Genomic DNA, 23,046 nt, shown 5'->3' with positions numbered 1-23,046 from the left:
ATACCTGGATTTGCCTTTAAACTGACTGGTTTAATCAACAAAATTAAATCTCTACATTAAGAAAAGGATTTTCATTGACATTTTTTTTTTGTTCTTTTTATGACTGGTGAATGTCTTTGACAGTGACAATGTTCTACCTTATATTTATAATAAGTAGCTTCTAAAACCATTAAATCCACACCAATCTGCATTTTCAAGTGTTAGATTCCTGACTAATGAAGAGAGGGGACAAAGCTGATGTGCCTTAGAATGAAGTGGGCAGTCGCTTCCTCACCTTTTGGGGGAGCCAATTCAAATAAGGGGAAATAATTGCTGTGTATTTTTAGTTTAAACCTTGAATGGGTAAGAATGCCATGGTAGGAATTTGTTCAGATAATGATTATTCAAATATATATCTATATTTTTTCTGCAGTGTCTAAAGTATATTAGGTCCAATTCTGTTATCTACTTTTAATCCCTATTAGGAGCTGCCATTCTAGGTTCAAGAACCCATTGTTATAATTTGAAAAGCCAAGAGCATTGCTAAATGCAAATAAAGTGCTTCCTTCACTTCATTTTTAGAGGAGTCTCTGACCTTATAACTTGGAAGGAAGTGTTGCTTTATAAGCTCAATTTCCTCCTGTATTTCTTTAGTATAGTATAACTCTCATGTTTGTAGATCATAGTATATCACACTCATGCTACACTGCTTAACAATTTCAGCCCATCCTCTGAAAAGTAATGATTCAAGCTGAATAGAAGTGGTTACTTGCAATATCATTTATAAATTCTGTGGAGACTTTTGCCCCCACTACTCGGGTTGGATCAGGGATTCACCAGCTGTTCAGTCATGAGAAACTCCTCTCCTGAGTCTTCGCTTGGACACTAGTGATGACCCAGAAGTAGATGTTACTCATCCACTTCTGTGTGACTCTTACTTAAAGCTTTCTATTGACTTAACAGTTTTTAAATGGTATCTATTTACATGTTTATTTAATAACCCTTCAGGGAATTCTGGCACTTATCATTGGTATGGAGATCTATTTAACTCAAAGTTATTCTTGTTTTAAGAGGAAGAATCATTAGCACCTACAAGTATTATCTAAAAGATACCAGGCTAACTGTAAAGGTGGCTATGATCTCTTTTAATAATATGATCTAACTTTAATATCACATGAGGCCGAAAGTGGCCTAGATTCAGGCATGTCTTTTCCTAGGCTTTCTGTACTTCTAAACATCCCATGAGTCATTTGTTCGATTGAAAAGACTACCAACCCATCTAATTTCACCCAGTGTCAAAAGCTGGCCTTGGGTTATCTTCTCTTCATAGAGCTAAAATAAAGAATGTGCTCAGATACCCATTTACCAGCAGACTGCTTTTTCTGTAAGCCTACAGGGAGGCTTCTCTAAGACATATGTAGTATCTTGATGAGAAACTAAATAAACCTATTAACTTAGCTGTATAACAAGCCCCACTAGCAGAGTGCATATCATAAAATAATACTCATAATAAGAATACAAATAATAATACCTTCCCCATGTTTGTTGTATGGTTGCTTTTTCTGTCCTTGGCGAGGCCAACTCCTTTGCCCACAGTAGTCATAACACACGGCTAAATTTAGAATCTAGGTCTCACGAATAGTAATTATGTAGCCATTTATTAATAGTCATAGTCATAATCATAAGAAAAAAAAAACAACCAAAATAAAGCACAGTGGCTAACTGAACTGCTAGCATTTTGTGAATCTTTAAGTCAGAGTCAAGAAAGGAATCTTAAATCAGAGGCATGCAATGAAAGCATATTTATATTTGTTTTGTGTGTTTCTAGTTCAGTTCCTGAATTATTTTTTAAAGATCTTAGTATTGTTGGTCAGGTTGTTTGAGATAATGTCATGAAATGCTCCTCAGCTGCCATAAAATAATGGTAATATGGCATAAAAGTGGAAAAGAATTAACATCAATATTTTGTTTTCTTTTTCTTAGGAATTTTAAAACTATATTTTCAGTGCTTTTCTGATACAAGAGTAATGAATTGATACTTATCACAAATATAAATAGGTATAGAAGTATTTTCTTTTAAATTAGAATATTGACCCTATGTTTTAAAAGTGACAATTAACAAATTAAAATTTTCATTACTTCAATTTAAAATAAAATTGTTAGATGAATAAACTTCTAAAGGCATATTAGCTCAGGATTCTCTTTCAGATTATTTTAATTATACTGAAAAAGCTCACTAATCTATTAGAATGAAGTCTAATGTACATACTAAGTAAATAAAAATAAATGCTTTCTGAGAAATATTGGTAAAAGGGAATAAACTAGTACCTGATAGTAGTATGTTGAATTGAAAAATTTCTCCAAGTTCTTTTTGCATACTTGAGTTTATTTCTTGGATAAAGAAATCTTAGATTAAAGAACATGAAAGCAAATTATTTTCCTCCTATCCTCATGCTTAAATAATATGTTACATGCAAGAATATTATTCTAAAAATGATTATTTTGTCATAAATAAATTTATTTTTATACTAATTTTTTTAATTTTTTCAACTAAATTCATTGCAAAAACTGTTAACCTTGTAATAGTAGTTATTAGTATTAATTTTTCTAACCATGCATGATTCATTTAACCCCACAGTAGCTGTAGCTTGCTTGCCTGTTTTTTCCCTGAAATTAAACAAAAAGATATAAAAACACAATGAACATCTGTTCTGTATAGCAAGACAGCAGAACAACCTAAATCCTAATAAATTGTTAACATTGTATGTATGATTTCACACATGGATTTTGGAGATACATACATATATGACTTCTCTGAACTTTCTCTGTTGAATGTGCACTGTTGTTAAACTACTTGTTTTTTCCCTGCCTACTCTTTGAAGAAGTCATTTAGGAATAATGGGAAACAAGGGGTAGGCAAAACATTGCAGTGCCGTGTTATTTTCATCTGTCTTGAGAATATTTCAGCCAAAAGTTTATTTTGGAAAAAAAAAAAAGCCATAACACACTTTCAGACACACAAAACCACAAATACTTTGGCTGCAAATTATTCTGCAGTGTTGTTGCTGTGTTGTTGCCTGTGTATGTTCTTGTGTGAGAAGCTGCCACCCACCCATGCATGTGTTTGCAGATTCTTGTCTATGTGCTTGTTCATGAATTAGCTCATCCTCCTCCTGGTTCAGGTTAAATTTACTTAAGAGAACAAGAAATTATGGGTATGACTGTTAGCTGGAAAGCCCTTCCTCACTTGTGAGTCTTTCTTTCAACCTACATCTTCTGCTGAAATTTTTCAGTAGAATGAAGTACTCAGTCATCAGTTAACCAGTCTCTTACATGTTACCTGGCTTTACATATACCTTTGATAGTTTTCGGAAAAATAATTTAATATTGTTTTATCTCAGTTTCTCTACTGGAAAAGGAAGCTGTTGGTATGAATCACCTCCTTAACTGTGAGGAGTTGAATTGTGTTAGTTCTGCTTGCCAAAGCATGAGGAATAAAGATGTCAGTCTCTCCCCACACTCATCCCCCATTTCTTGGTGGGGAAAAAAAAAAAAACCCAAAAGTAATAACATTAATGCAACAAAATATTAACAACAAAAAAAACTCTCTCCTGTGAAACTGTAATATAATATAAAATCAGTATTGTTCTGAAGTAGCCGAATTGTGTGATTTTCCATTTTGCCTTTTAACTGACAGTATACCCATAATTCTTGGTGATGATTATTTTTTCCTCCATTGATAATTTCTGGACCATTGGTGACTGCACTACCTATCGTCCTAAATTGTTGTCTTAACTACATTCTTTAAAAATGTAATGTTGAAGGCTCATAATATTGAAGATGACTCCAGGATGAACCCCGAGTTTGCAGACCGAATAAAACAACTTGATAAAGAGGCCTCTTACTACCGTGATGAGTGCGGCAAGGCCCAAGCGGAAGTTGACCGGTTGCTGGAGATCCTCAAGGAGGTGGAGAATGAAAAGAATGACAAGGACAAGAAGATTGCCGAACTTGAGAGGTAAGTGTTGCAGCCATGTTGTGAGTTGTCAGCAGTGAGTGAACATGTTTGTTTAGTTTGCTTAGTTGTCCATCACAGGTTGTAGCGGATTTGGAATGCATATTCATATTTCAAATTGGAAACGAGTGATGTGTGAGGAACCAGGCCTGTTAGGGATGACGTTATATTTCTGTGGGATACTCAAGAAGGCAATTGGCGTATCTTTTGAGGGCTTGTGTACTTCTTAAGTGTTTAAGAAAGTAATGGCCAAGTTTCTTGAGTGATGTCCCTCATCTAGCATGTGTGCCAACAAAGTGTGTGAGAAATTGAGGCTCTGACTACTTGGAAGCTTAGTTTAGTTTAGTTTAGTTTTGTTTTTACCCATGAAAGTCAAGCATTTGTGGTTGAGGTTTGTTTCAAGCAAAAAATGTATTTGGCAATTCATTCAAGATAGGAGAAAGGGAAAGGAGCTCATATCCTTTCGATGTTTTTTGGCACACCACAACAAATTCATCTGGGATGTATCTTTTAAGAGGACCTTACAACATTTGTTAAATAAATATGTTTGAATAGGGTCTAAGGCAGGCCTACCTGATAGCAAATTCTGTCTAAAAACAAAGAAGGTTATATCAGGGTTCCAGAGTATTTAGATTTTCAGATAAATCATATCCATATTGTATTTATATATAGGATAGACTCTAAAAATAAGCTTTCTATCAATGCATTTTCCTGTATTTCATATAAGGAAAGAATTTCTGAATAATCTTACGTAACTCCATTACCTCTGAGGATTTCTTATTGGTTCAGCAATAAGGCAGAATTTGTCTTTCCTAGATTCAGTCCATATGGAAGAAATGAACAAATTTTGAATAAATCAGTGAATGTTTGCTAGCTCTGATCAAGACACTTGTGAGGCCTGACAGGACTTTAAGACATATGCAGAATAGCTCCCTGTGGCCTGTGGAAAGAGCATAGGCTCTACTGACAGAAGGATCTGGGTTCAAATTTTGCTTCTGCTTTGTATCAGCCATGTGACCTTAAAATGTATTATACTTTTCAGGTGCCAAGTCCTTGTGGGATAGTTACATCATTAGGAATAATTGAATGCTAAAACAAATAAATTATCAGTATTAAGTGGCCAGGTATTAAATGGATAGGTCAATTCTCAAATTTTCAACATTTTCAAGCATAGTATTTAATATATTCAAACTCTAAATCAATTAATATTTCACTTAAAAACCTTAGTATTAGTTTGATGATAACTGGATTTTTATACAGTGTGACCAATTTTAGTGATTAAGTCAGAAATTTCTTTTCCTGAGATAAGTGTACAAATTAAAATCCTTAAAGACTTAATATTAGTTTTAAAATGTGGAAATGTTCTGCCAGTTTATTGGTTCTTAAAAACACAGTTAACTTTAGATATATCTACATGTCTACTTTGGAATTGTATATTAGGACCAAAATTTTTCCTGAAAAGCTGATGTTAAATCACAGGGACGTTACCATCACATCTCTTTTATTGGTGAGAAAACTGAGACCCTGAAAGGTTGAATTACCTCTTGGAGATTGGTCCTGTGGTCAGAAATAGGCAAAACTATAATGTATGTTTCCTGACTCCTAGTCTGTTGTTCTGAGAAGCTGTGAGCCTCTGAAGAGTATAATATTGTCTATGCCTTAGATAATATTAGAATAGTAATTATGATAATAATAATGTATTTTTTGTGCTCACTGCTCTGCTGAGCAGTTGACCTGTAATACTGTATACCATTTAATCTTACCAACAACACAGGAAGTATCATTATCTTCATTGCATAGATGAGAAAACTATATTACATGAATGACTCACACAGATTAATTAACTATATGTAACTTCCTAAAGCTTTCAGAGTTTATAAGATTCAAAGTCAGAATTTGAACCCAGGTCTAACAGGTTAATGACTGAGAACAATCCTGTCCAACAGTGAGCCAGAAGGAAGAAGTTAGTCTAGTAGCACTGAACAGCCACATAGCCTGCAGAGAGAGAGAGAGAGAGGCATTGCTGCTGGGCCACAGGAGATCTGTCTCATCTTTATTAGCTTTCATGAGAGAAAGTGATGTGCCCCACATTTTGAAGCTCCCCAGAACTGTAACTGAAAAATCAGGATCAGCTACTATAAATATTTGCATAAAAATAGTGTAGTCATCCAGTTAGACAAACAGGTTTTAGCTGGACACTAGTGCCATTAAATCATCAAGAATATTCACATTTTTATATCCTCAATATGGAATGTATTAAAACAACAGTGATTTTACAGGCATTTATCTTTATGTACTTTCTGCACATTTTCTTTATCTCTGCCTTTGCCTTTCCTTAAAGCTGATGCCTCCCAGGCACTGTAATTCATAAAACGTGTGGTGAGACTTGAGTCTGTCCCAGTTCTCTGCCTGCCTGTGTCTTGGGTCCAGCAGCAGAACATAGTCTGGGAAATGTCTGAGATCCAGCCCCAGCCCAGGCCTGAAGGAGGTTGGGGGCGGGGGTGGAAAGTAAGAGGGGAAGTTTCTTGGGAAAAGAAGAGCTCAGCCTCGGCCTGACTTTCTGAATCATTATCTGCTGGGCTCCATGTGTATTCTGACCAAAACATCTTTCTTGTTTGTCAGGCAGCCCTTTTCAAATTGGGCAATATCTCCATTTTCTGGTTTAAACTACGAAACTCCTACCTCGTAATGTGGGGAACTAAAGATTTCTTAGCAGTGTGACATATATCTCCATTTTGGACTCATAGAGGAGTGTTTGCAATTAAGTTTGTGATTTTGAAAACCAAAAAATTGAACTTGAAATAAATTTGTGGTCTCTGATCTGTAACGTGACCTACCAGAGTGAAAAGACTTCTTTTTAAAAGCAATGAGTGTTCTAAAATATTCCAGAACTTCAGTCATGTGCAACAAAAGGTTCAGGGTTAGGAATAGCATAACTCAAATGACACTGACGCTGGCTTACTTCTCTCTCAGAGGGCAGTTCTTGTTTGCTTTCTACTCTGCTAATCTTCCCATTTTTTATTTTTTTCACAATGTATACATTCCAAATCACATATGCCTGGCACTTATAAGGATGCATTTACCTCTTAAATTCCACGTGAAGGATGTTTTACATCGGCCATTAACGATTTTGCTTTTCAAAATGCATATTGCTCCAGTGTGGTCCCCATGTGCAGTTTTTCCTATAAACTTTTGCACTTGATGCTAATGGCTCAGCAGGGAGCTTCTGCCTTGGACAGCAAGTGAATGGACTCTGGGGAAGGTTGACACAAAGTGGGTGAAGGGCCTTGAGCATACCCCTAAGTGTTGGTCCAAATCAAGCTGAAGTCTTTATTTGATCGCTGGTGCTAGATACCACATCTGCTGTATGATCGGATAGGTAATCAAACATTAAAGGGACTGAAATATGTGGTCTTTCTGTGTCAGTGCCCATCAATGGCTCTGAGTTTTATTTAGAGTTTCAGAATTAGTTCTGCCTTAGGGGAAAGAGAGAGGCTAACAGATCTCTTGTCAAACAAGGTCTGCTGCCACTAGGTTTCTGCATCTCAGCCACTGAAACGTATCAGTCAGGTGACTATTCATGTAATTATCCTAAATATAGTAGGGGGTTTGTTGGTATTTGTCTAGGGGACAGGAAATGTCCAAATCAAGCCCTTGATCACATCCCTCCCCATTGTGGAGAACAGCATGTGTCCTTTGGGGTTCTGCTCATAAGACATAACGTCAGAATAGAAAACAGGTAGCCCTTAATTATCTGGATCACTGACTAATGCCATCAGACATTCGGACACTTGAGCAATCATCTTAGATGCCTAAAAGCACCTTATCTAAGGTTGAGAAGCAGACTATTATTTTTCCTTCTGAAGTTTTTCAATAATGTGATGACATAATTTCTTTGATGCCTTTCAGAACACTTTTAACAAAATGTAAACTAAAGCTTTATTTAGAAAAATGGGATACTGTGTTCTAGAAGTCTCATGATACATTGAAGAAACCTGATACCAGTTCTGTTTTGATATAAACTCTTCTTGCTGAAAAATATCCATTTATATTTGATAAAGTGTTTGAAGAAATTTCAATGAAACAAGTGGCAGATAGTTTTGCACCATCCCTACCAACCCTTTGGGGAAGGTCATGGATGCCTTTGAGAATTTGATGAAAACTAGGAATCCTTGGAAAAGTCAACTGATTTCAAATGTTTGTTTGCTATTTCAATTTAGGATGCTCTAAAGCTTGGCCATAGACCTCAGTTTGATATACCTCTCTGATCCAGAAGAATTTGAAGCAACAGCTGGGGCCAAAGTTCCCACAATGATCATGGCTTGATCGAACTTATTTTTAATCAGTTGTGTGTTCATGATCACAAAATACTGTGCAGGGGGATTTCAGATATGAGGGATTATTGGACCAATGCTTACACCGTGTGTTTAATCTTGAATTTTCTCTTTGATTTTTATCATTTTGATCAACACTGTTTTCATTTGAAATGTTCTTGTTTAAGCTTTCGTCTGAGGATTTATTTTGTTTTTCCTTCCTCTGTGAAATGCTTAAAACTACTTATTTATTTTAAAATTTTTAAAGTTTCATTTATTTAAGCAATCTCTGCACGCAGCATGGATCTCAAACTTACAACCCCAAGATCAAGAATCACATGCTCTTTTCACTGAACCAACCAGGTGCTCCTAAAATTACTTTTTAATAGTATGGAATGGTGGGGTCCCCTTGAGCAGATCACTGGTATTATATTTGTTCATTCACTTTGTTGTTTTACAGAGAGCATTAAATAGATTCATAAAATAAATGTCCACTGTATGCTTCTGTGGTAGCTTGAAGATCATCACTTTTTTTTTTTTTCTTTTAGTTTTTGCTTGGATTTGGGACTTTATTATTTTGACCAATAAGAAGGGCATCTTAAATATTTTTGCACAAATAAGTTATCAAGCATCTGGATATTTTCAGGGATGGAAGTATGATCCTCATTTTTACAACTGAAAAAAAATTACTCTCAACTTTGGAAGTTGCTCTGTCCTCTCTTGGGAGACTGATAGGCAGGCAGCTCCTCACCCAAAGCCCTGCTCACAGTGTTTTTGATCATTGCTAGGTGCAGTGCTTTGTGAGCATGTAAAATGTAAATCTTTGAACGGAAAGCCAAATTGTTCAGCTCCTTTTGATTTTCAAGGAGGAAGGAAGAACATCTCATAAGATGTAACCGTCCAACTTACTGGTTCAAATAAAATCTTTCCGACATCAGTGCTTACCACTAGCTCTAATGCCTTAGTAACTTTCATTTCAGTTTATTAAATAATAGAATTTTGTATGGACACAGATAGGAACTGTCCCTATGAATATTCCACCAGAAGAGGGCAAATTCTGCTGTTGCGTTGCTACAACACACCTCTGGTTCACACCAGTGCTTACAGTGATAATGCATGAGAGCAGATATTGGTTTCCTATGTGTAATATTTAATAGAACAGTTTACAGTGTGTGCCCAGGGCTTTTGGGGGTTATAACAGATAAAAGTTGCTTTATTGTCCTTCATTTGGTTATAAAACCTGCTAATATAACATCTGTTGGCTATATGTTTAAGACTAATGCATTTCCTTCCTTTTATTCTCTTTTGCTATCCCTTTTCTTTTCTGCTTATCCTCCAAATCGCTGCTTTCACCCTTGCTCCAATCAGCTTGACTCTCAGGTCAGTACTTTCAGTTTTTCTTCTAACCGCCTTTCCCTCCTAAGCTCAATTTATTGCTTGCACTTGTTTAACAAACACATTTCTGAAATGGTTTTCATCTGGCCACCGCTTTTTTTTTTTTTCATTTCATCCCATGCCTAGGGAAGGTTTGTTTTATGAGAAAGCCATATAGGTGGGAAAGGGCAAAGAAGAAGATGGGAAGTAAATCACTGTTGGATTATTCGATACCTTCGATTCCCAGATTATACAACAACTAAGAGAAATCAGAGTGAAATTCTAGAGCATTTCTCCCAAGCAGCTCAGAAAATTGACTGTGTGATGATGAAACATGTTGCAGTAGAAAAAACAAAATCCAGGATGCTAAATTTAACCTAGGAGAACAAAAGATCTGCCTGTGACACAGAAACTCAAAAGCTAAATTTAATAGTGCAAACCACTCAGACTTTTTGGTTAATAAATCACTGTGTTTTGAAAGATTTATGATACTTTTTTAAAGTCACTTTTGAAAATTATCAGTGTGTTGGTAACATATTGTACACACATGTTATTTCCTGTCATTGTTTTGGTTTTTGACTTTTTAACTTCATTTTTATTAGCCGTAAGACGTACTTTAATTATCTAGGGCATAGCATATGGGACCAAATGTAAAACTAGATTCAGCCTTGACTATGTGCATCCTGATATTAAGAAGCAAAATGAATATTTTGTTTTAGAAATGCATCCCAGATTTGATTCCTCTTAGATAGGAGTCCAAGTCAGTAACTGGTTCTCCTTTAAGTCAAGCAGACCTTCTCCTTATAATAATATGCAGTACTATCTAGTGATTTCTTCATTTAATCAGTGCATTTACCAGACAGTGCTCATGGTATGATTTAGGCTACCAAGTCTTGGGAAAAAAAAAAAAAAAAAAAAAAAAAAAGACTCAAACTGATAGCCAGTGCAGTTGCTCTTTGAGAGGCAAGCAATGTTATTTTCTTCTCTTTATTCAGTATCTGTACCTGTGTGTCTATCCACTGCTCAGCACCTAAGCCACCAGACCAATTCATTTATGCCAGCAGCAGACAATTGCAAAGTGAGTCCTCCTGCCCATACACCACTTTTGTCCCACTGCCTATTCCCAATCCCTGTGGCGCATAGTCCCTGAAAATGAAACCAAATCTCTGCTATTTCCACATACCACAGTGGGTGTCCCACAAACTTGATCTCATTGAAGGAAGCCCATTCTCAAGAGTTCTCCTGTGATCTAAACAGGGGTCAAAATCATGGTCCTACAGAACTGCTCTCACCCAAAATCTAATAACTATTAATTCACTTTCTGGTGCCCCTGTGTGGAGACACAGACATCATAATGAAGGTTGGAGAGGAGGAGGTTGGCCACATCACATCCAAATCTTGCCTTCAAGCTTTGGATGCACTCCTTTAATGAAGCTTTAAGCTTTTCTCCTTGCCTGTATTTTTTGTTTTCTTTCTCATTTTGCCTTCCCTCTGCTGCTCCTGTTGATATTGAAGCCCTTGAGACCAGGGACCACTTTGGCTCCCACACCTAAAACTCCCTGCCAGGACCTTTAGATTTGTTCTACAGGCATTCTGCTGTGTCTTATGTGTCAGAAACCTGTACTGTGTAGTATTTAGCTTTTTTCAGTTTCATGAAACTGAACTGTGACTCTCAGAAGACAGGATGCAATATTAGGGCTGGGAGAGGTTGTGGGTACCAAGGGGTCTTTCTACAAGGGGCATGGTATGTCAATTAGGTTTGGTAAAATGTTCAGTCCAAGTCTAGTTGCGTGAACTATATGGTCAAATTAAGATTCAGATCATTTCAATATCATTTAACCTCTTGCCCCAGATGAACACAATGGAGAAAATGTGCAATCCTTGTTAACGGCCTCTTGTTATATTTTTAGTGTAAGATGAATTGGGCAACCCTACTTTCCTGGAACAAAAATGTCTATAGGTCTTGGAAGCTTTCTTGAGCTTTGACAAGTTTCCAGAGTTAACTCTGCTTTTTTCCCCACCACTTCCAAGTTTACCAGTTAAAATAAAATGAAATGGACCAATTCTGGAGAGGAGATGGATGGGGGGGTTGGGCTAACGAGGTGATGGGTATTAAGGAAGACACTTGTGATGAATACTGGATGTTGTATGTAAGTGATGAATCAGTCACCAAGTTCTACACCTTAGACTAATATTATACTGTATGTTAAGTAACTGGAATTTAATAAAAACTTGAAAAAGAAAAGAATATTTAAGGGAAAACAAATGTAACAATTGAATTGAATACAGGATCTCTGGCCCATGCACTTTCTTTATATGGCTTACAGTTGAGATGCATATATTTGTGTGTGTGTGCATATACATATATGTGTGTATACATATAACACGTATATATTTTTTTAAAAAATGTATGGTCTTTCTTACTATAGAATTTTATAGTCTGTCCTGCACCTCCCTACCTCCCAATCTGAAGTTTGAAAACTTGACTAACTCTTGGTCTTCTGTTCTGTGCTAGACTCTATAGGAAATCTTCCCCTCCAGCTACCTTTTTAAATGGCCTCATTTCCTTTACAAACTCCATATAGACTCTGTACTTGAAATCAAGTGGACATATAATAAGGATCTGGTTTGGTAAAATGCAAATGTCATATTCCAGACCTGTTCACATTCTCACTCCAGAAACTCCACTTCTGTCAAGAATCTCTTTGCACAAAAACCAGTGGGAAGCTATAGGGATATAATAGGATCCCTGCATTGCACTCTGAGGGGAGGGCTTATGTGAAGTTTGCTCATTTCTAGGAAGTATTTGTGAGATTAGCATGTGATTTATGACAGATGAAGTCATCTAGATAAATGTATACAGCAACTGACCAAATAAATAAATAAATAAATAAATAAAAAGTATCCTTTGTGATTCACTTCAAAATCCTGCCAGAGAGTTGACCAAGTAAAACTAGAAGGCTCGGGCCTTTCTGGGCTCTTCCAGCCTCTGATTTGCTTTGGATCCTGGGTCAGCTACTTCCTTGTTTGTGCCTCAATATCCCCTCTTGGAAAGGAAGCAGCTGTTTTTGGAGTAGGGCTTCTGGGATCCTCCCTTTTTATGTCCCACAGAAGTGGAATTGGTGATGGACTGTGTGCATCTCCCTGGCAAGCAGGCTCCAGCTCATAGCTGGGGCCTGGCAGCAGGCATGAGCTCATTGTTACAGAGTCACTTCAAACATTTCCACCAAAATAAACTCTTTGTGATGTTTCCCCAAAGTTCAGTACTGCACTCTCAATCTCTCATTCTTCTAGCAAAGGATGAAGTCATTACTCTTGGACCTCAAAGGCCTGTTGCCCAAAGAAATAATGAGAAGCAACTTGCTTAGAGCATTCCCTTGCTGTCCTGCAATTTGCTCTTTGTTAGGGTCAGTTCTTGCCCCGTTCTCTCCATAGACACCTAGTGGGCACCTACTATGTGCTAGGCCTGGTACTGTATGCTGACCTGGCATTTCTGAAAAAATAGCTGATGAAAAACTGACAAATTCTTTGAAGAAATAATATATATGACATTCTTAATTTTTACATTCATGATGCACATCCATCTTAATAATAATGGAAATAACAAAAGTAGAAGTAGAAGCAGTAGAAATAATACTGGGCATTAACTAAGTGCCAGCACTGAATTAATCACTTTTTATATAGTATTTACTCAAAACAACTGTATGATGTTAGGACCACCAATTCTTTCATGTTGGAGAATAGAAAACTGGAGTTCACCAAAGTTGAATATTATGCTCAAGTTAATACAGCTAGTAAGTGACTAGATTTTTTTTTTTCACCTAAAAGCCAGTCCTTTCTGATATGCAAATGGAATCTTTTGCCACTTCTGCTCCAGTTGCATTAAAATCTTTGAGAAGACTCACAGTAGGGACACCTGTGCAATTGTGTGCGATCCATGGTTTCCCAAATATGAGGTTCATAGAATATACCCCATGAAGCACTTGGGGAAATACTGTTCTGCCTGCTGTGCTGCCAGCCTCTGTCTTTGCCCTGAGATTCATGTCCTCCCTCCCTTTTCCCTCTTTGGGCTGGTTTCTTCTCAGGTGTCACCTCTCCAACTTTCCCTGAGCTCCTCAGACAGATGCAATTTCCTTTGTCTTGATCTTCTTAGAGCTTTATCTGACCCTTTCCCTGGCCTGTGTTAAAGCCTACCTTGACTTAGGCATTGTTTCTCCTAGTAGATGGTGGCCTCCTTGAGCACTGTCTGGTTCTCCAGCTCCATGGGGGGTTGTGCCACACACTGGAGGTGGTTGGCAGTCATACTCCTGCGTGCTGAATAAATGACTCTTGAAGAGAGGAACTTCCATTAACTTCATCTCACCCCTCCCACCCTCTACTTGGTCCCCGTGGAGAGTTGCTGGTAGCAGAGTTGACTGCACTGGTGATCTTACAGCTTCAGACAGGAAGCCCTAAGAAAAGCTATGATCAGGTTTTTAGTGAGCCAGATGCTTGAAGGTTCAAGAAACATAAAGATAAAAGGAAAGGAGAAAAGATCTCCTTCTGAATTTATTTTATTTTCTTTCTCCCTCTCTCCCTCTCTCTCTTTCCTTCTTCTGCTCCTTCTTCCTTCCCTTTTTCCTCCCTTTCTTATCTCCCTACTTCCCTACTATCTTTCATTCCTTCTTTCCACCTCCCTTTCTTTTCCTTTCTTTTGCTTTCTCTCTCTCTTTTCTTGGCTGTTCATTGAAATCCTTCTGCATGTGGGAGTTAGAGCTGGGTGTTGGGAATATAGCAGTAAAACAGACATGACCCCTCCCCTCACTGAATTCAAAGACCAGCACTTCCTATAAGGAAGGATTTGGCCACTAAGAAAAATAGTTTGTCCCATTTATACTAATAACTGGAAAAGCTGGGTTTCAGGTGTTTTTTAAAAATTCCTTTTCCTGTTGGGGTTGAAGGGGTTATCCACAGGTCAGAAAATTATTTCCCTCTTTTAGCTGCCTTACACTAATGCTGACATTTCTGGTGAAGTGTCAGAAAATTTTATGCCCAAGCAGAACTGGTAGAAAGCCAGAAATCAGTTGATTTTGCTTTGGGTGCAAATATTTTATTGGGGATGGAAAAAGTTGTTTTCCCTGATTTACAACTCCTGCAAACATAAAGTGGATTCTATATTTGGAAATGTTTTTGAACCTTTGAGGTGTAGCCAGGGGTTGGTTCTTGCACCTTTCCGACCTGGCCTTGGTAAGACTTGCCATGGCTAATGTTTTGCTGAGCCAGCTCCAATTTGTAGAACTAGGTCTTTATGCTCTGTATTATTTTTACTTTTTAACTTTTGCTTGAGTGGCTGCTCTGGCTCTCTCTCTGCATCCTCTAGAATGTGAAGAAGATAGAGGAATACAGTTTGCATTGTAGTTGAAATGCTTTCTGGTACAGAATGCTTCTGAGGGTCCTTGGAGATGAGTAAAACCATTCTGAACTTGCAGATCTATTAAAACAGTGACAACAACAGCAAAATCAAGAGAGAGTCCCAGGTGGGCCTAATAAGTCTTGGCTCCAGAAGAAGAGATGCCAAGGTGGTAGGGTTAACCATTCCTTTCCCCCCACCCCCCTCCCCCAACCCACCCCCTATTTCTCACCTACTCCTGGCTTTTGGTTGGTACTACCATATGGATGAATATCAGCAAATAGTAAATCTCTCAAGATATGTTAGCCTTTTCTGTAAATGTTGAGAAGGGGAAGGAATTTTTTAAAAAAATAGTTTCTCAGTATTATTATAAATCACTTTCTAGAAAAATAATATCTATTTCCTTTATATGGCTTTTCTTATGAAATGTGAATTCTATCACTTCATTACCCACAATACCAGCTCAACTTGTAGGGAAAATTTATCCAACTAGTGACTGGGACTCTCTTCCGTATTGGGTAAAGGTACTTGGAATTTTCACACTATGTAATTTCACATTTTTGTGAAGCCTACATTTTGGAGGGACCTATTTAAAAATGAGTGGGTACTGTGTATGTTTCTCTGAACAAAATACCTTATTGTTGATATATCTAACAAAGGCTTTGGAAATTTCTTTGTAAGGAATTTTGATAATTTTAATATTTGCTGTATTTTAAAACTTTAAATTCAATGAGTACTATACAGGTGAAGATTAATTGCAAGATCAAGCTAAAGAAATATGAAAACTAGAATAAGAAGACAGAAATTGGCTGATTTTGCTTTGGGTGCAACTATTTTATTGAGGATGGAAAAAAATTGTTTTTTTTTTTTCTAATTTACAGTTCCTGTAAAAATAAACTGTATAGAATTATTTTCGTAGAAAAACTTTAATTCTAGAAATTATAGAGTGAGTCAGGGAATGGAAAGAAATTTCCCTTTGAAGAATCTCTTGTTGCATTTATTTATTTATTTATTTATTTATAGTCCAAGAGCAGTGAGACTTGTCTTTTAACTTTAGCTTGCCCATTGACCTTCTCTTCCAGTTTTTTTTTTTTTCCTAATTGGTAACATTGTTAATATAAGAATTATTCTTATTGGTATACACAGAGCAGAGTGTATAATAATTTATTTTTGCAGTAGTTTTTCCAGTGATAGTTGAAGAGTGTGTGATCCTCACCATGTGTGGGTGAATTATACTAATTTCTTGTGAGACCCCCACATGTAATTGTGAAGAGACACTGGGAGCATAAGCAACTCTTGAGACATTTTAATGTGTGGGAGGAGCAGAACTTCAGGCAGTGAATTGCTTTGCAAAATTTTACTTCAGATCCTGGGAAAATCTCTTTAGATAGCTTTGAGAACATAACCATTACTTCTCCCAGATGGGAACGTGAAGTCACGGAATAGTCTCTCAGTGGCCTTTGGTGTTGGTCAACTGGAATATTCCCATGGCTGGACAGATCTCGATGTGATGTGTGAGTTGAAGTGTAAGAGAGTGGTTTTAAATTTAACTTCAGAGCCCTCTGCTATTTAATCATATGTCAGTTTGATGGTTCCAAGGACAGCATGATATGTTGCTCACAGATAATTACCGTGGAGAGAATGCGTTGGTTATAATAATGAATAGCTGGAGAATCTTCTGATAACCTGTGATGAGTGGGCCTTGGTGAGAAACACTCACCGGGCAATTGGCACATAGGTGTCCTATCATGCTGGTGAGTGTGGGTGCTCTTCCACCACCTATACATGCAAAGCAGGGGGCTTTTTAGGGATTCCTGAGTAGATAAAATAGCAGTGCTCTTGGATTTCATGTGTGTCATCTATCCCAGACCTGTTACTACTTTATATTAGTATTTCACTTATAATCCAGGTTATTCAAACTGCTATTGTCAGAATGTTACATGTAGAAAATTAAACTCCATCTTTAAAAGGAACACCCTCATGGCTGTGGCATTTTGGGTACACATCCAGAGGTCTTTAAGCCTCTCCCTGTGTTTATAAAATGTAGACAGTGTATTATACTGATCCCTCAGAAGGCTTTTGGGCACATGAACTGTTGGGCATGGAGCACAGCCTGACCCACAGCAGATGTTCATTAAGTGGTGATGTTGTGATGAAGGGTTTCATGACAAGAATAATGGGTGAGAGTATGGGTTTCATGCAAGAGAGAAGTGGAAGGTGATCTGTTCAGGCAGCCTGGGTGGCTTTCCTAGAAAATTCTAGAAAATTCAGTTGCTGGAGTAATGATTTTTAAGGCTTTTTCCTCTTAAGCCATTGAAAGACTTTGAGGGAAGGGTTGAAAAGAACCTTAGTCTGCTTAATGCTTCTTTCCTGAGGGATATGAATAATTAAATCTAGAAAATTCCATCCTTGTGTTTATTGAAAAATAGTCTTTTCAATAAGATTACTTCAGCCACAAGTTTTCCATATCTGTGCATATAAGGACCTTATGTTGAGTTTAGTCCAAGTACCCAAGTTTGTTCCTTTAGCCATTTATTTACTTTATTCATTAACTTACTCCCCTTCATCAAATAGTAATTGTACGTATGATCTGTAGAGGCCTTGTAGTGTAACTTGAACTATTCCTAGAAACAGCATCTAGAAAGATGGAAGCAAATGGATAGGATTTATAGTATGATACTAATGCAAGTGGTATAATGAAATACACACTGTTCTGCATCTTGATTTTCTTTTTTTTTTTTTATGTCTTTGAGATCTTTCCATATCCATATATACCTCTCCATTCCTTTTTACTTCTGCATACAGTTCCATTGTACCTGTCTCCTCCTGAAGGACTTTGAGGTGTTTCAGATTTTTTCCTCTCATGTAGACTGCTACAGTTCATAACTTTGAATAGGCTTAATTTCATATGTATATGACAGTGTCTGTAGGATAAATTTCTAGATGTGGAATTGCTAGGACAATATCTTTATAATTTTTCTAGTTGCCTTTTACAGAGACTAATCCATTTATAGTCCTATCAGTAATATATGAATGCCTCTTTCCCCATTAACTCTTTCAAAGCAGTCTAGTTTTTAAGCATTTTTATCTTTGTCAATATGGAAGGAGAACAAAGGCATTTAAATGTAGTTTTCATTTGCTTTTATCTCATTACAGGTGAAGATGAGGCATCTTTAAATATGTCCATAATTTGTCATATTCTTTTGTTGTTTTTTCTTATTTGTTTTTAGAAGTTCTTCATATATTAGAAAGATTACCCATTTGTCTGATTTGAGTTTAAAATACTCCTTCCTGCCAATATACTTTTTCTGAATTTTGCTAATGGTTATACAGAAATTTTTAAAAATTATCATTTTATAGTCAAACATATTCAGTCTTTCCTATTATAGCTTTTGAATTTTGTGTCATAGTTAAAAACCTCTTTCATACTATAAGAACAGTTGTCTTGTAATTTTTGGGGGGGGGTATTTTTATGGTTTGATTTTCTGCATTTAGTCTTTGAACCATCTGGAATTTATCTTACTATAAGGTATGAAGTATGGATATAACTTTACTTTTTTCTAGGTCAAGTGAAGTTTAAATGTCACTTCCTCTGTTTGCCTTTCACTGGAGCTAGCCCAGCCCAGGTTAGGTTTGTCTTTTATAAATTTATGTAACTTCCCACTAGAACATGAAGCACAGTCTTAATTCTTGTTCAATGTCTGTCCTCTAGTCTAGAGTGGAACTTCCATCTGGAAAGGACCTGTCTTATCTACCCAGTGCCTGTAAAATAGTAGACACTTAATAAATATTTGTATAATGAATTAATAACATGACTTGTAAAGAACTGAAGTTATGAGAGGATAGAAATTATGAATAACCAGAAGCTACGGAAAGATGCGCAGGTGAGCCATCAAAGCTGTCATAGAGGGGAACCAAGTCAACACAGTGGTAGAAGATTAGATAGCTATTGTTATATAGGACAATAAAACAGCCCATGTTTAGAGTTACCTTGGCCTCTGGATGGCTTTCCCATACCCTTCACTGTGAGACTCAGCAGAAATACCTTTTTTTTTTCCTTCTTAGGAAGTCTAATTTCTCAGCTTTCCCTGGGTTTAGTGAGACCTGCCTACATGATTGAGATCCCTGCCTAACAGTCGCAGGATGTAGGAACAGGTGTGGAAAGTATGGCAGGAGCTAAGAACAGAGAGGTTTTGTCCAAGCTGTGTGTTAGATGCTTTGGGACAACTAGGTAGCTCTTTCTAATAGGCAGATAGGAATGAAAATCTGGAATTGGACAAAGAGACATTACTCGTGGCAGAATGTGCCAGATTCAGTATGAATGTCATGGGCATTCAGAAGATGGAGCGTTCAGGGAAGTTTCTATGAATGTGATGGTATTTGCACTGGACAAGAAAAGTGGAAAGAATTTTATCAGATGTAGAACTAGGTGAGGAGCATGAGCAAGGGCAACAGAAGTGAGAAGGTACAATGCCTAGGAGAGAGGGTAGGGGATTCTGTAGCTTCAGTTCTAGAATAAGGAGAAGCGTGGGCAGTTAAGGGTTTGTCAGGACAGGGAAAGCCTTGAGTGCTTAGCTCAAGATTTTGAACTTGTTGAGTCTGGGAATAGCAGGCAAGGGTATCCTCCAGGAAGGAGGATGAGCTCTGTAGCACTGCAGGGCTAGAGAGGTAGGCAGTAGCCCAAGCTAGGAGGAACAATGGTGCTAAAAGAGGGTGGTTGTACTAGAGGTTGAAGGGGGAAGAACAGGCTTAAGAGATGCAAGGAGAATTAATAAAACAAGCAAACAGACAAAACACAAAAATCATCAGCCTGTATAGCTATCCTTTAGTTTCTGGAAGAAACTGACAGGAAATTAACTAGAGCCAGCAGGATGGGAAAAACAAATAAAACCTAGCCACTTTAATAGCAGCAAGAAAATAAAGGTGGGGTGGCAGAGATTTTTTTGCACAAGAGGTCTGTAGTTATTGTTGCTGTTACAGTAGCAGAGAAACCAAAAGACTTAGTTAAGTGCGTATCGGGTGCTCTACGTGATGCTATACTTTCCAGAGTTGATCACACATCTTCTTTATGCCAACTCCAAAACCATGGGGGCTATTATTGGTCCCATTTGTGAAAAGAGGACAGCCAGGCTCAGAGAAGTTAAGTAACTTACCTATTGTCACACAGCTATTAATTAGTGGAACCAGGATTCAAACTCAGCTGTTCTGACTCCAGAACCCAGAATCAATGACCGTATCCTATTCCACAGTGAGAAGTTTTTTGCTGGGATAAATTGGTTTGGCCCACTAACTCCTGATACCATAGGGACCACTCTCTAATGTGCTTCTTTTGGGGGTGGAAAACTATTTCTATAGCACAAAGGATTCCAAGCGCTGATGAAAACCTCTTCTAATGGAAGTTGAGAAGCTGTTTGTGTTGGCAGTTTCAACAGCCTTTTTTTGAGCTGCTGGTCTGAGTCTTCACCCTCTCTTGAGCAGGAATGTGGAATTCCTCTTTTTGAAGTGACTTGGAGTGGGCTTGGTGAGTGGGCCTCTGTGGAGGCAGCAGTGCCTTTGTAGGATACAGACAGTCATCAGCTCTGCATGGGCTTCAGGAAACCTGCACGGCAAAGGTGGGGGAAGACCTCAGGCCATCCATCCTCCTGCCTGCTGAAGACAGTTCCCGGTGGGGAATTCTGGGGAAGCAGCCAAGAGAAAAGATGTATTTCAGGAGGGGTTTTCTGCTTCTTCCAGGAATCATTCTTGGGACAGTTCTTCATGGCCCCACACAGTGTGATCAGAGAATCCCAGCAGCATAAAAGCTGAAAAGCAATGAAGGCCTTTTTTTTTGTGATAAATGATGGGTTTCCTTTTGGAATAAAGGAAAAAACAGCACAAACAAAACAACTCTCTGATAGAGAGAGGGTCTTCTCTGGAGCACCGGATCTGTATCTCCCTTGATCTTGTCTGAGGCATGTGGGAGGGTTGGCAACACATAACAGAGGCTGAGAATTCAAACCCATGCACTAGTGCCCCTGTTCAGGCAGTCATCATACTATGGAATCATTTCTTCCTCACCATTATGGCTAGGTCAGAGGGCAGGTATCATGCCATCAAAATGTAGTGTCTTCCTCCTACAGAGTTTGGGTGGGTTTGTTTTGTTTTGTTTTTAAACTTTTAAACTTTAAATTCTTAAGCTTTAACAACTTCGTCTGTGTGCCTGATAGAAAGGATCTGTGTTAGCTTTTCAGTTTTTACGGCTGCTGGGGAGAGCAGTGTTTCTTTTTTGTTTGTTGTTTGCCACTTTGGCTTACCTTCTCATCTCTCGTAGATGTTTTACTTTTGTTCAGTCCTCTAAAATGAAGATATTTTGGGTGAATGATTAGCATAGCTTTCCTCAACTTCTCTACATTTTAAGTGTTGTTTGTAGATTATTTTTTATCGATCAACAAAGTTCCGTGAAGTGTAAAAAACTCACAAGACTTTTCTGAAGACCCTATATATATATTTTTTTAAGATTTTTATTTATTTATTTGAGAGAGAGACAGTGAGAGAGAGCATGAGTGAGGAGAAGGTCAGAGAGAGAAGCAGACTCCCCGCGGAGCCGGGAGCCCGATGCGGGACTCGATTCCGGGACTCCAGGATCATGACCTGAGCCGAAGGCAGTCGTCCAACCAACTGAGCCACCCAGGCGTCCCAAGACCCTATATTTTTTTATAATTTAGATAATTCTGAATTTCCAAATTTCTAAGGAATTAGAAAACTTTGCTGCCATTCATTAAGTACTTCCCATGGGCCAGCCTCTGTGTATAAAACACTGAGGTGAAATATTTTTTCTAATCCCAACAACTTTGTAATAAGGGCAAAGAAAATCTCTGGAAAGATTGACAAAAAACACAAGTGTAAGAGTGGTTATTGCGGAGGTGGAAGGGAAAATAAAACCTTTGTTTTTACAAACTCTTTTGTACTGTTTAACTTTTTATTATGAGCATGTATAATTTTTAAAATTAAGATATAATTTATCTACAATAACGTACCCTTTTATGGCGTCTAATTTAATTGTTGTCAGTGTAGTCACAAGGTTGTGCAACCATCACCACTAATTCCAGAATTAAATTTTAATCACCCCAGAAAAAAACACCATACCCATTAGCACTCACACTCATTTCTCCAATCATCCCCCTACCCTATCCCCTAATCTACTTTCCATCTCTATGGATTTGCATGTTCGGGACATTTCATATAAATGGGATGATATAATATGTGGTCTTTTGTGATTGGATTCTTGCACTTAGCATGATGTGTTTGGGTTCATTGATATTGTGGCATGTGTCAGTATTTTGTTCCTTTTTATTGCTGAATAATATTCCATTATGTGAATATTACCATATTTTGTTCATATATTCATTAGTTGATCAGGTTTTGGTCTATTTGTACTTTTTAGCTATTCTCAACAATCCTGATGTGAACATTCATGTGCAAGTTGTTGTCTGAATATTTGTTTTCATTCTCTTGGGTATTGCTATGTCATGTGGTAATTCCATTTAAGTTCTGGAGAAACTGCCCAATTGTTTTTCATGGTGGCTGTGCTCTTTTACATTCCCACCAGTACCATGTATTGTCCTGGTTTCTCCACATTCTCACAGATTTGTTATTGCCTGTCTTTCTGATCATAGCCATCCTGGAAATATGAAGTAGTATCTCATTATGGTTTTGATTTGCATTTTCCTATAGACTAGTGATGACGAACATCTTTTCGTGTGCTTATTGGCCATTTGTGTATCTTCCATGGAGAAATGTCTATTCAGAGTCTTTGGCCATTTTTAATTATGTTATTAGTCTTTATTATTGAGTTGTAAAAGTTATTTATATATTATGGATACTAGACCTTTGTTAGATATATGATTTCTTATGTTCTTTTGTGTACAAGTAATTTTACACTTGCATTTGCTGTGTTCTATGAAAAACAGAACAGTTGACATTTTTTAGTAAGTTGG

General features: G+C 37.4%; 1 protein-coding gene across 4 annotated transcripts in view; it reads left to right on the top strand.

Annotated features, from left to right (window-relative positions):
• The window catches only part of ERC2 (ELKS/RAB6-interacting/CAST family member 2), a 907,860-nt gene that overhangs the window by 448,145 nt on the left and 436,669 nt on the right, over window positions 1–23,046 (top strand). For 2 of the 4 annotated variants that reach the window (XM_032868345.1, XM_032868343.1), the window contains 2 exons: window positions 3,804–3,997; window positions 9,676–9,687. In XM_032868345.1, the coding sequence (XP_032724236.1) occupies window positions 3,804–3,997; window positions 9,676–9,687 (206 nt within the window). The remainder of the gene's footprint in view (window positions 1–3,803; window positions 3,998–9,675; window positions 9,688–23,046) is intronic. The other 2 variants (XM_032868346.1, XM_032868344.1) reach the window with 1 other exon arrangement.

Source organism: Lontra canadensis, unplaced genomic scaffold, assembly GCF_010015895.1.
Source record: "Lontra canadensis isolate GAN:19392208 unplaced genomic scaffold, GSC_riverotter_1.0 scaffold35, whole genome shotgun sequence".
Lineage (NCBI taxonomy): Eukaryota > Metazoa > Chordata > Mammalia > Carnivora > Mustelidae > Lontra > Lontra canadensis.
This window is presented reverse-complemented; position numbering and strand designations above follow the sequence as displayed.